Raw genomic sequence first — 12,395 nt, 5'->3', positions numbered from 1 at the left:
GCTGCGAGGAGGCTGGGCACGGTGCGGCGCTCCCAGAGCGCTGCCCTGCCCTGCCCTGCCCTGCCCTGTCCCGCCGGTTCCCTCGGCGTGGCTGGGGTTTCTTTGATCTCCCGCTGCACCAGCAGCTCCGCAGTTTTCCCCCCGGTAGGCTTTGGACGCGGCTTTTCCGCTGCAGACCGGAGCCCTGTGCACTGTGTGACCACGGTCACCTGTTTTGGTTGCTGAGCACACCTTCGAAGGTGTCCTGCTATTATTACTTACTTCATGTGTTCGATTGCTCGAGTGTGGCACAGTTTCATTAGTGATTGTAATTCTGTCTTCTCTCCTTTTTTTTGCATGTACAGATCTGTTAATAGAAATAAATTTATCTCTTGTCCTATTGTAGGTGGTGCTCAAATAGACTATGTAAAATAAAACGTGGTTGTTGCAACTGTGTAGAGATGCAAAATACTTCTTTTTCAGATTGCAATTCCAGGTAATGTTCGATTGAAATGTATTTCCTGGAATAAGAATCAAGGTTTTATAGCCTGTGGTGGAGAGGATGGATTACTGAAAGTCCTAAAATTAGAAACACAAACAGGTAAATGCGGGGGGGTGGGGGGGGGGCGGGCGTTGTTTGGTTTTTTTTGTTTGTCTGTTTTAATTTTTATTTTAAGAACAACACACTTCAGAAAGCATAACTTTTCCCCTGAGTTCCTTGGCAATATTGCATATGTTTTAAATCTGTACATAGCTAGTTATGTTTTTCCACTAACAATCACATTTTTTCATTACTGGCTTTTGAATACAGTGTTCCTCCAGCTGGTCTTACTTGGCACACAAGCAATTTGTCTACCTGTTATATTTGCTGAAGTTTTCTTCAGTGCTGCTTTTTTTTTTTTTTTCAGGGCATATCATTCATTCTTTTTGTGTAGGCTTTTTCTTTATTTTGGAACTTACTTTGTTATTTCTTGATTTTGTTTGAACGTTCTCTACCATCTTAATTATTTTAGGGAGAAAGCTGTGTATTTTCTTTTAAATAAATATGTTCCAAGAAAGGTAAAATCCATTTTCAAAAATTTTTAAACTTTTTTTTTCTGAATGTAACAAAATGTGATAGCCATAGCTGCTGTTGTGGTTTTGTTTTGTTTTGTTTATTTTGTTGGCTTTTTTTCCTGAAAAACTGCTAGACCATAAGGCATATATCAATTTGGATGACAGATGTGAACAGCAAACACATGGAACAGAGGGGGGGAAATTCCATCTCGCAGTTACTATATACTTTCTTTTTAGTGGTTCAGTTTATCTCTGTAAATTGTGATTAGAGCTGCAGTATTCATAGAAACATGGTAATATGTTTGCTTTGTTAGGTTTATTTTCATAGTGAATTTTGTTATTTTTTAGATGAAGCAAAGATAAAGGGACTGGCAGCTCCTAACAACATTTCTGTGACTCAAACTCTTGAAGGCCATAGTGGTAAGTGTATTTGGGCATTTAGTCTACTTTTGGTTAGAGTAAAAAAAAACACAAGATTTTGTGAAGCTGATAGAGTAATTTTGGTGTAACTTTTTATTGTAAGTCTGAAATACAGGTTATGAGTATTTAGCATGGGTATGTAACAGCTTGGTTGTATATTTTTACCATGTTATCCTGGATAAAGCTGTTTGGGGTGTTCATGTCTGTGAGATTTGCTTATATGTTACAGTAGCTTTCCTTTTTTTTCTGAAGAAATGAAAATTATTTCAGTAAACATGATTTCTGTGTTAAACATATAGTAATTTTTCCCTTTATTGACAAATTACAGAATGTGTGTATGCATAGACTGCAGTGTAGTGTAGAGACAAAATTTAGAGAGGTTAGAAAGCAAGCTGGAGAAGGATAATGTGTGAAGGTAAAAACTGAATGCAGCAAAATTAGGGAGGACTTAAATTCTCACATGAGAAATGTTGAATGGTCATCACCCATGGACAATGGGATATGAAGAGGATGCTAAAATCCTTGCAATATTTGAAGAAGTGGACTTTTTTATGAGGATTTGCAGTTGAAATCTGGCAAGAGTCAGGTTATTTTAAGGGCTTAATTAAATAGGATTGGAACAAATGAATTGTGAGGAATTGATTTAGTGGATACTTTGGGTGAATGTGTTCAATTCTGAAACAGATTACTATTACCTTAAAAATCCCTGACATTCAGAATATCTTTGATTGCATCTATTGGTAAAGTTCATGACAGAAACACTGAAAATGGAATTGATACAGAGAGAAGGGGTACCCAGCAGTGAGGGAGGGAAAAAGTGTGATGCAAGTTGATGTACAGTATGGAACTGATAAAAGTTCAAAGATGTTTCAAGTAAAGTCAAATATTTATGAGTGGGATCCTATATGAAACTTGAGGGTCTGAAGCATTTGTATGTAGAATGCTCTTTTGGGTAATTATCAGGGAGATTGTTTTAAAAGTGCAGCAGTAGTGAGGATTGGACTACTGAGAGGAAGAAAAACCCAAAACTTCCTACAACAGTAAAGTTTTGTCAGTGTCCAAGAGTGTCAGAGGTGGTCAGAAACTGCGAAACTATGATTTGGGTTTCGGGTGTGGAATCAATACTCTGAGTAGGATTTGGAGAGGATGTTACTCCAGTGGGTGAATACAGAAGCAAAAGGAGCTCTTGAGCAGAATTTTGAAAGAGGAAATAAGTGGCACAGAAAGAAACCTACAACTAAATCAAAGTCAGCAATGCAAATTTCTGAAAAGCTCCATGCTCATTAGGTTGGATGTGGTATTTTTTATTAACTTACTTAAATAATGCCAATAAAAAGCTTTTTATCACTTTCTAGGCTTTGTGCAGGTTGTGACGTGGAATGAACAGTATCAAAAATTGACTACCAGTGATCAAAATGGCCTCATTATTGTGTGGATGCTGTACAGAGGTATTCTGCAAATAAACTTGAGATGGGATAATATTCTGTGTCGTGAGAAATACTTTTTTCCCCCCTCACCTGCAGTTTTTACAGTTCTTTTCTGGAGTTTTTATTTTGCAGATTGTATAGCTCAAAATAGCTTTAAAACAATTTTCAAGTTTTATTGTAATACTTGTTTATAGTGTAGTCATATGAGACAAGGCATTGGTCCTGCTGAGCCTACTGTAGAAGAAGATACCAGTACTTAGCCATGTGCTTGATAAACTGCTCTAAATTTTTTATCTCTGCTGCTTTATTCCCTTGGAATACTATATGAAAAATATATTGTGCATTGAGCACAAACATATTGGTAGACTAGAAGAACTTATCAACCCTGCTTAAAGCATCAATTAAATAGTCTCATAAAAACAATCTTTAGAAATGTTTAAGGTAGTGAACCAATATGACTAACCAGTGTATGACTGTAATTATCTTTTATTGCTCTTGACCCTTTCACGCACATATATATACTACTGTGGTTCACTGGCATTCATTTGAAAGCCAGCAAACCTCACAGTCAAGGTAACCACTTTCCAACACATATGGGAAAGAAAAAGAAAATAAAGGGCTTTCCTATTCTTTTGGGAATTTTAGTTTAATGAAAAATGGAAACAAATAAAAGCTCTGCTTCTCATTTCAGGAGTAAAGAATAAAACTCAGTCTTTCTGGCTGATTTGTGGTGGCTACTGTCATATAAATAATCTCTTAGTTTTAGAAAATAATCGGTAAATTTCTTACTACCTATTCATAGCAAAGCCAGTTGTTTGCTCTGTTTATGTTTCCTATTGTATTGTCAGTTCTGAAATTACTGAAGCACAGAACTCTTTCTGTAGGGCCCCTCTTGGACTTTGGCTCCCCTTTCCAAGCCCTCATTCATCACCGTTCACTTTGGAAATGAGCAGCTCCCATGTGAGCGCTGGGTTTCACAGTAACTGTGTCTGTGTCTTCTGGGGCACTGTACTGTAGTCTTGTTAGGCTTTTACTGAAAGGGCAATTCAGTGATTAGCATGTCCCTTGAGTCCTCCAGAGGTTTATCAAATCACAAGTGTAACTCAGTTTTTCTCTCATGACAAATAGGTTCTTGGTATGAAGAGATGATTAACAACAGAAATAAATCAGTGGTTCGAAGTATGAGCTGGAATGCTGATGGACAGAAGATTTGTATTGTATATGAAGATGGAGCTGTGATTGTTGGATCAGTGGATGGTAAAGTTTTAAGCCCTACTAATTGCTGTGCTATTACACAAATTTGTTCGTAGTGTTATATACACAGTGGCCCTGTTTCTCTAGGTAAATACAATTAATAGTTAGTTACTAATTGTTGCTTTGACTTTAGCTGCTTTAGTTTTTACACTGGTAACTTGCATCCTGTTTTAAATTTTATGGTGTATTTATTAAGTGCAGTCAATGTTTTGTTCCAGGCAATCGCATTTGGGGAAAAGACTTGAAAGGTACCCACCTGTCCCACGTGGCCTGGTCCTCTGATAGCAGAATTTTACTCTTTGGAATGGCAAATGGAGAGATTCACATTTATGACAATCAGGGAAATTTTATTGTAAGTTCATTGTAGTATAATGAAGGATTATAACTTCAACAGGCATAAAAGCTCACTTCCTCTTAATTTATTTCATGTTTGTTTAGTTGGTGGACTTCAGTACTGAGAACTGTGAGCTCCTGCACAGAGCTTTTATTCAAGAATTCTGCAGCTTTTTATAATAATTTCTTTTCTGGTAGCTAAATGAATATCACATCAACTAATGCCTTTTGGCCTTGCAATAATTACTGAAAATGTAAAAGTAGGAATGGTCATACTAGTGAAATTAAATGAAACTCTTTAGGACATCTGAAAATACTTACTTTCAAAGATGTTTGTGATGATAGGTCAGGTTTAATATTTTTAAGCTGTTGTTTCTTTCCTCTCTTCATTATTTGGAGGAACTAATGCTGGCTTAAAGGATAGTGACTTCTTACAGCCTCTGCTTCTTAAAGTATTAGCATGCTTTTAGAAAAAAGCAATAGTTTATTTTCCTATTGCTCCTATTATTCTTTAGAGAAACCTGGTAGTGAGTGGAAAAATAACAGCTATAGTATATTGTTGAAGTCCTACAACCTAGACTTATTTATTTATTTTTATCTACTTACTTGGAGTATTGGAATATGACTATAACAAAATGCTAAGTAAAAACACTGGTTTTAAAGTCAGTGATTTGGGACCATGTTCTTAACTTTTAAGTGCTTAATATGGTGAATTTTCTTCTCCTTTCCATTACCTTCCTAAGAAAGTATCTGCTACCCTTCCCATTTTCTTTTCTTTATCCTCCCACTGTATCTTTCTTCCTTCCCACTGTGTGAGTCATGGTATTTCCAACTGCTGAATTACCGTTAGAGAATTACTGAAATTCTTTAAATAACTTGCTGTCATTTCCCCCACCATATCAACAACGTGTATGGTTGTGCTCTCTTTTTTTTCTTCCCTTCTCTCCCATAACTTACCTGGCATTCATCTTTGAAATGATCCAGGAATACTCTTATCTTTCAGAAAAACCCTTACTTGTGTTACCAGGTATTCAGGGCTAATTATTGCAAAAGTGAACTCATCTTGATTGGTGTTCTAATTTGGACACTGGTTTTTTTCCATTGTTTTTATATGTTATTCAGACTTTAGTCAAGAAAAAGCAGACAGAAGGTTTCTTTTTTTTTTTTTAAATATTGTGCCCAGGAACGGTTTGAAATAATTTTTATTTTTTTCCATCGCTCCAGGGGGTTTCTTGTGTCTATGCACATGTGTGTGTGCACACTGGGCTTTTTATGTTGTTGGTTTTCTTTGTTTTTAAGTTACTTTTCAAAGAATGAAAATGCCAATATTACGGCACTCCTTTGTAGTTAAAAATATATGTTTTCCTGTCTCTGATCTGGCTTTGATTATATAAGGAAGTTTTTCAAACCCATAAAATTCTGAGAACTTGAAAATTTTTCTTGGAACAGGAAAACAATTTTGCTTAGACATCTTGTCTTTTGCAAGTGTCAGTAGAGATATAAATTATTCTTTAAATAACTTGTTATATATGACTTTAATTAACTGTTCTTGTGTAGGTGAAAATGAAGCTGAGTTGTTTGGTGAACTCAAGTGGAGCATTCAGTATTGCTGGGATACACTGGTACCACGGTACCCAAGGCTACATTGAACCCAACTGTCCTTGCCTTGCTGTCTGTTATGACAACGGGAGATGTCAGATAATGAGAGATGAGAATGACTACAGTAGGTACAAAATGTGGGGTGTGAGTTACTGACCTGCTCTTGACCCAAAATGTCTACGTGTGTTGATATTCTTAATGTTTATTCCTTAAAAACTAGATCCTATTTTGATTGACACTGGTATCAATGTAGTGTGTATTCAGTGGAACCCCAATGGAAGTGTCCTGGCAGTGGCAGGCTCCCTCAAAGCAGCTTCTCAAGATAAAGATGTCAATGTTGTGCAGTTCTATACTCCCTTTGGTGAGGTAAAAATATTTGATATATAATAGAAATGTTTATTTGTTTGTTTTTAAAATTTTATTATGTTTTGCTGCAGGGTCATTACTGATGGAATTAGAATGCCAAAATGTAGGTGTTTAGTGTGTTTAACATGCTCTCAGTTATCCATCTAGGATATCCACATGGACCTGGAAAGGTGACACAGGACCAAGTACCATTCTAGAACAGCAGGGTAGTGTCCAGCACGAAAATCCAAGTGCATCTCTAATAATCCAAGTGCAACACTAATAATAGGATAAGTGTGGTGTCTAGCTTTGAACACCAGATCCCATGAGACTATAGAGGATGAGCAGTTTTGAACATAGGCACCAGTCAAGATGTCAGCATCTGTGTATAAAATCGAGAAGTACTTTTCTTTCTACACTGGCTAAGAAACTTGGGCATCTCTAGATTAGAAGCTGAAAATAACAGCAGCAAATGCTCCCCTCTTTTTTTATGGAATCAGTGAAACTGGCAAAAAGGCATCCTGTGTCAGTAAAAGCAATGGCTGAGAAACCTCAGAAAAGCTAAATTGTTTCTAAACTTCTTCATTTGGCTGTTGGGACTATTGTTTTGTAAATGTTTTTTGTCCATCCTGTCTTTTTTATAGTATGTTAAATGTTTAATAGTTGAGAGACAACTGGTCAATACATTTTTTGTTGTGCTATTTTTGCCTTGCCAGGTGATATCCCTTTCTCTCTTAGTAATATATCTGAAAGTTAGTGTAATGTATCAGAGTGTGATGAAGTTTGTCCCTTGTACAAAAGTACCAGCCAGCTCTGAGCTGAACTGTGAAAGGGGTTAAGATCTAACATCATCTGTAGGGGTTTCCCTAGTTGAAAGTATTTAATGGAACCAAAGGTTTTGGCAATAATGTTACACCTCTGGTTGCTAATGTCCTTCAGATTAACTGAAATGGGTGTTCCAGATTTTGTATTTAATGTTCAGAAGTAAATTCTTCAGGTTTTAGAATTGGTTTGTACTAGTTCTGATACTCAGATATGGACTTAACTTTTTGGAAGATGGTATTTTCTGTGAATAATGTGTGACCAGTATTTTGACTTGGTATTTGCTGTTTTTTCACAAAGGCACGAAATAGGTACTGAACTGTGTAAGTTCATTGGTAGCAGTTTCCTTAGGCACAAAGTTATGCCCTCGAAAGGAAAGTTAGATCTGAGCATAAGTATCAGTGTTGTACTCAATAAAATGTATTTTTTAAAGCCTTAGATTATTTAAAAACGTAAATAGTAGATACGTGTATCTTTTATTACATACATCTGTATTATTTGCAACTAAAAAGGTACCCACAAACAAGTGATCTGTGGGACTAAGGTTATAGCTTTTGAAAACATTATTTTTTTTCTAATTGTTTCCTTCATTCAATTTAAAATTCTTCAGCAAAATAAAGATACTTGAAAAAAGAGGGAAAGTGTACCAGCTCCCTTTCTTAGATTCTTTTGGAAAGGGGATAGAGAAGAGGAAAATGTCCATTACCTCACTGAAAATTGTGTACATATGCAGCTAATTCATTGCATGCTCTTGACATAGATTAGGGATATGTTTTTATTTAAGCTATCAGCTGTAGTTAAGGTTTTGTACATGAACTGACTAATACACTTCGAGCATCCGTGAAACTTCTGAGGTGTGTCAGGATCAGTACTATTGCTGTGTTTTAGTTGTGACTGAAATGATAAAGGTGATTCAAATTACGAGCCAAAGGAAATAATGTTTATAACTGTCATTCTCCATCTACTGTTTCTTTCTGTAAGATTGAACTATCACTGAGTCTTGTTTTTAATTTCTCTCTGGAGAAATAAAACACAAACGAAAAAACAACAAACCAAACCTGAGGTGAAAGAACACATTATGGTGTACACCTTAAATATCTCTCTCTTTGCAAATGCATTGCAATTTGAGAATTGTTATGGGGTACTGTAAAGAATATCTATGGGGTTTTTTTTCATCAACTATCAAAACTGTTTGTTGTTTATGTATTTTAGAGTGGCTTTCCTGTGATAAATTCAGAATCTTTTTCTTTCCTTGTTCTAACGAAGCACTTACGTACACTGAAAGTTCCTGGAAAACAGATATCCTCCTTGTCCTGGGAGGGAGGTGGACTGAAAATTGCACTGGCTGTTGATTATTACATATATTTTGCAAACATTCGTCCACATTACAAGGTATGTAGTAATGTGAAACTTAATTGTATTTATAAGTTTCCTATTTATATAGGAAACTCATAACTTCCTATAAGTTATTTATTCTCTTTCTGATTGGGTTGAAAAAGTAGCTTTTTCTAATATACATACGTACATATCTGTGGATGTGTGTATGTATATATATATGAGAAATTAGTATTAGCTTAATTTAGGATTACAGCTTCATCAACACTACCGACTTGACGTTTTAGTGGAATGTGAGGGTCTGTCTTGGTGATGCAGTGACTCAGCCGTTGCCTTTACAATGCATTTGGAGTTTCATTTTCACAATAAGGAAATGTATGCATTGTTAAATTGGGTAGGATTCTAAATTTTGTAGAAATTGAGGATGTCATTAGGTAAGACTGCTGTGTTTTCACTGCTGTTTGGTTAACTAGGTCGAGCTAAGTGATATGATGGGAATTGTTTGAGTCTTACTGGGTTTTTTTTTGGTGGTGAATTATTTATTTGAGCCAGGGAAGTTATGTAGGAACCTGAACAATAGAAATGAATGCAACCTGATAGATGTACTTCCTACTTAAATTTCAATTCCCAATATACTCCTTACAAGCAAGTATTCAGCTAATTCTAAATAATGTTTTATCTTACCCACCACCTGAGTTTTTTTCATTTGGTGGGGTGTGTTTTTAGGAGTTAGGAATATTTCTCTAAAATTTACAGTTTAACAAATAATAGCAATTACTGTCCAGTATACAGTATTGTATACTTTTTTTTCCCAGCACAGGATATGTTCTTTAATCATTAGTGTGTACCCACTGTAATTAAAAAGAGAGTGCAATGTGAGGAACACCCTGCAGCTAGATTGAAATGTATTCTTCCACTTGGTTGTGAAAAATCATTGGTTAGGGAGTTGTAAACACAAATCTGCTAGGAAGCAATTTGAAATAGTTTGTTGTAAATCTTCTGGAAAAGACTTTGGAAGTCTGAGCTGGAAATTAGTCTTTCAGGAAATGCTACCTAATGTTTATTCTGGGAAATGTGTTAACAGCTGGAACACAGGCCTGTTGCTTTTTCTTAAACTCATCAGTATCTAGGAGACCACGAGTATTTCAAGATCTGGCACGGTTTGCAAATTAATAATATTTTGAAACCTTAGTTTTAGAAACTGCATGTGTAAGCTCTTCTTCCCCCCCGACTCCATTTTGTATAGATGAAATGGAAAGCGATGTGTTCAAATTAACTTATTTCTGCAGCAGATAAACTCCTAATATGTTGATAGTGTACTCTATTTCAATGTTAAATATTTTTATGGTGAATGATACATGTTTTCCTTCAATAAATAATACGCATTACTTCTGCTGTGTTCTGATTATATCAGTAACTCCCTTTTAGGAACTAGATATGCTAAAAGTGGCAGTTATTAAATGGGAGTGATTTAAAGCAGTAATTATCTTAGGCTGGACTGGAATTAATGACCTGGAGATGAAGAGTTAATATCACATTACCAATGTACTAAATAATCTATTTTCCTCTATTTTTCAATAAAGTAAAATAAGAGAAAGAGGTTTTTAAATTAACATGACAGTAAAAACTATCAGTTGAGCTCGTCTTTTTTTGACCTATTCATAGTTTGCATGGAGTTGTAATACTAATTAAGAGTCTGTAGATCTATTCTAGTTCTTCTGTTTATGCTGTAGTTTATCATCTTGGTTTCATTTCCTGAGGAGTGTGGGAACCTCTCTTGCCAGCACTAATAAGCTTTCTCTTCTCTCTCTCTAGTAGATGCTGATGCAGAGAATTCTATTAGTTTTTCTGCAATTCCATCATCATCTTTAAGTGGTTTGCTTTGTGTCTTGTTTATTTGACAGCTTCACCTCCTTTCTGAGACATTTTCTGATTCTGTTGTATTTTATTGATTTTCATTATTAAATTCTGTACTTTAAATCAGTCGAATGCAATAAAATGCATCCTCTTGTATATTCTGTTTCTTTTGCCTTTTTGCCCTTTCTCTTGTTAGAGGAATAATTATATTCTTCTGGGAGTAAGGGAGGGGTTTTCTCATGGTACTGATGTGGAAGAGGTGATGTGAGTTATTACAGTACTCCTGTATAATTGCTTAATTTGTCTGCTTCTGGAATTGCACTATTTAGGGTATTTATTATATTTCCTCTGGGAAATGAACTTTGGGTTTCCAAATCAGTAGTCACAAAGCAAGCATTTTCATGGCAAAAACCATCATCATGGTGGGTATTTCTGCATACCCACTGAACAAGGAAGAAACAAGGCACAGTGAGATCTTGTCACATTTTGAGGTTGATCTTCCAATTCTGAGGTTGCTTTGCATGATAGAAAGGCTTATTTTGCCTGTTTAATGTTATGCCAATATCTTATTGCCTGAGCTGTGTTCTCATACTTTTAACAGTTTACTTGACAGGTGAAAAATACTGAATACTGATTGTGTAGATGAAATAAACTCTTTCTTTCATGGCTGTGAACAATTCATTATTGAATGCTTATAATTTCTGATTGGTTTTGTCAACATTGTCTTTCTTGGCAGTGGGGTTACTGCTCCAATACTGTTGTTTATGCCTATACCCGACCGGATCGCCCGGAATGCTGTGTCGTCTTTTGGGACACAAAAAACAATGAGAAATATGTGAAATATGTCAAGAGCCTTATTTCCATAACAACTTATGGGGACTTCTGTGTTTTAGCAACCAAAGCAGATGAAAATCAGCCTCAGGTAAAATCTGTCTTTTAATTTTCGCATGAAATGCTCTGTTCCACATGTCAGTTCTTTACAGCCAGAATAAAATGAAATGTAAAAGTCTGAATCTGTCTTAGAGTTGTGTCAGTTGTCATTTGACAGAATAGCACTTGAATGGGCTCAGTGTTTAAAAACAAAGAATCCCAACAAATAACAAAGTAGCTGATAAATTGCATCTACAGATGAAATCCTTGTAGCCATTAGTAACCTAATAAAAACTTCAGCCTTACAGATTAGTGTTTCTTTAGAAATATTTGGAACAGTTCTCCAGAGACAAGCTAAAAGCATCAGAACAGTAATGAATATTTCATCAGTCAGAAATGGAAAAAAAGGGGCAATTTCTTAGGTGATGTAAATTACATGTTACTGCAAACTTCTTTGTTTATTAATTTATTTTATATGTAATCACAAATGATAAATGTATCCTTTGGTTAATGAATGTTTGGTTAGTGTGATACTGTTACACAATTTTTCTTGCTCAATCACTTCAGAATTATTTTTCTGTATCACTTGTATATTGCTTACAAAGGAGGAGCATGAGACAGAGTCATTTGGTGCCATGGTAAAAAACCCCAAACATGCTTTAGTGCCGCTTTGCTTCATTGTGCAATAAATGGTATACTGTCATATGGACTGAAAACATAGGATATGTAGCCATAACCATTTGGTGAAGTTGAGTGCAATAAAATTTTTTTTTTTTTGGATTGTAATTTTAAAGGAGGAAACAAACAGTAGAGAGATTTAGTGTAACTTTATTGAGCATAAATGAGAGATTTAATTTTAGCACCTGAAAATTACAGATAGTAAGGACCTTTCATTTGTTTTGAAATGGCTCTAGTGTAGTTATTAACACTGAGTTGCCAGGTTTTAGGAAATGAAGTGCATAGGCTTATGGGTAGAAGTTCATTAGAGTTGTTTTCTGAAAAACTGATTTGGTTTACAAGAGATTTTGGTCATTAGAATTGTGATTTCAAATTGGCAGAATGTACAGCAATAGTTAAAAAAAAGACTTAATTTCAGCA

At 35.4% G+C, this 12,395-nt stretch overlaps 1 protein-coding gene across 1 annotated transcript in view; it reads left to right on the top strand.

The window, feature by feature from the left end:
* Positions 1–2: 2 nt before the first annotated feature.
* WDR35 (WD repeat domain 35) overlaps positions 3–12,395 on the top strand; it is a gene marked incomplete at its 5' end in the record, with an annotated part of 42,452 nt that continues 30,059 nt past the window's right edge. Inside the window, 11 exons of the mRNA XM_017744916.1 lie at positions 3–239; positions 463–580; positions 1,384–1,455; positions 2,811–2,903; positions 4,011–4,139; positions 4,355–4,488; positions 6,027–6,192; positions 6,289–6,434; positions 8,502–8,627; positions 11,164–11,349; positions 11,903–11,935. Of these exons, the coding sequence (XP_017600405.1) occupies positions 3–239; positions 463–580; positions 1,384–1,455; positions 2,811–2,903; positions 4,011–4,139; positions 4,355–4,488; positions 6,027–6,192; positions 6,289–6,434; positions 8,502–8,627; positions 11,164–11,349; positions 11,903–11,935 (1,440 nt within the window). The remainder of the gene's footprint in view (positions 240–462; positions 581–1,383; positions 1,456–2,810; positions 2,904–4,010; positions 4,140–4,354; positions 4,489–6,026; positions 6,193–6,288; positions 6,435–8,501; positions 8,628–11,163; positions 11,350–11,902; positions 11,936–12,395) is intronic.

This window comes from Corvus brachyrhynchos, unplaced genomic scaffold, assembly GCF_000691975.1.
Source record: "Corvus brachyrhynchos isolate BGI_N302 unplaced genomic scaffold, ASM69197v1 scaffold116, whole genome shotgun sequence".
Lineage (NCBI taxonomy): Eukaryota > Metazoa > Chordata > Aves > Passeriformes > Corvidae > Corvus > Corvus brachyrhynchos.
This window is presented reverse-complemented; position numbering and strand designations above follow the sequence as displayed.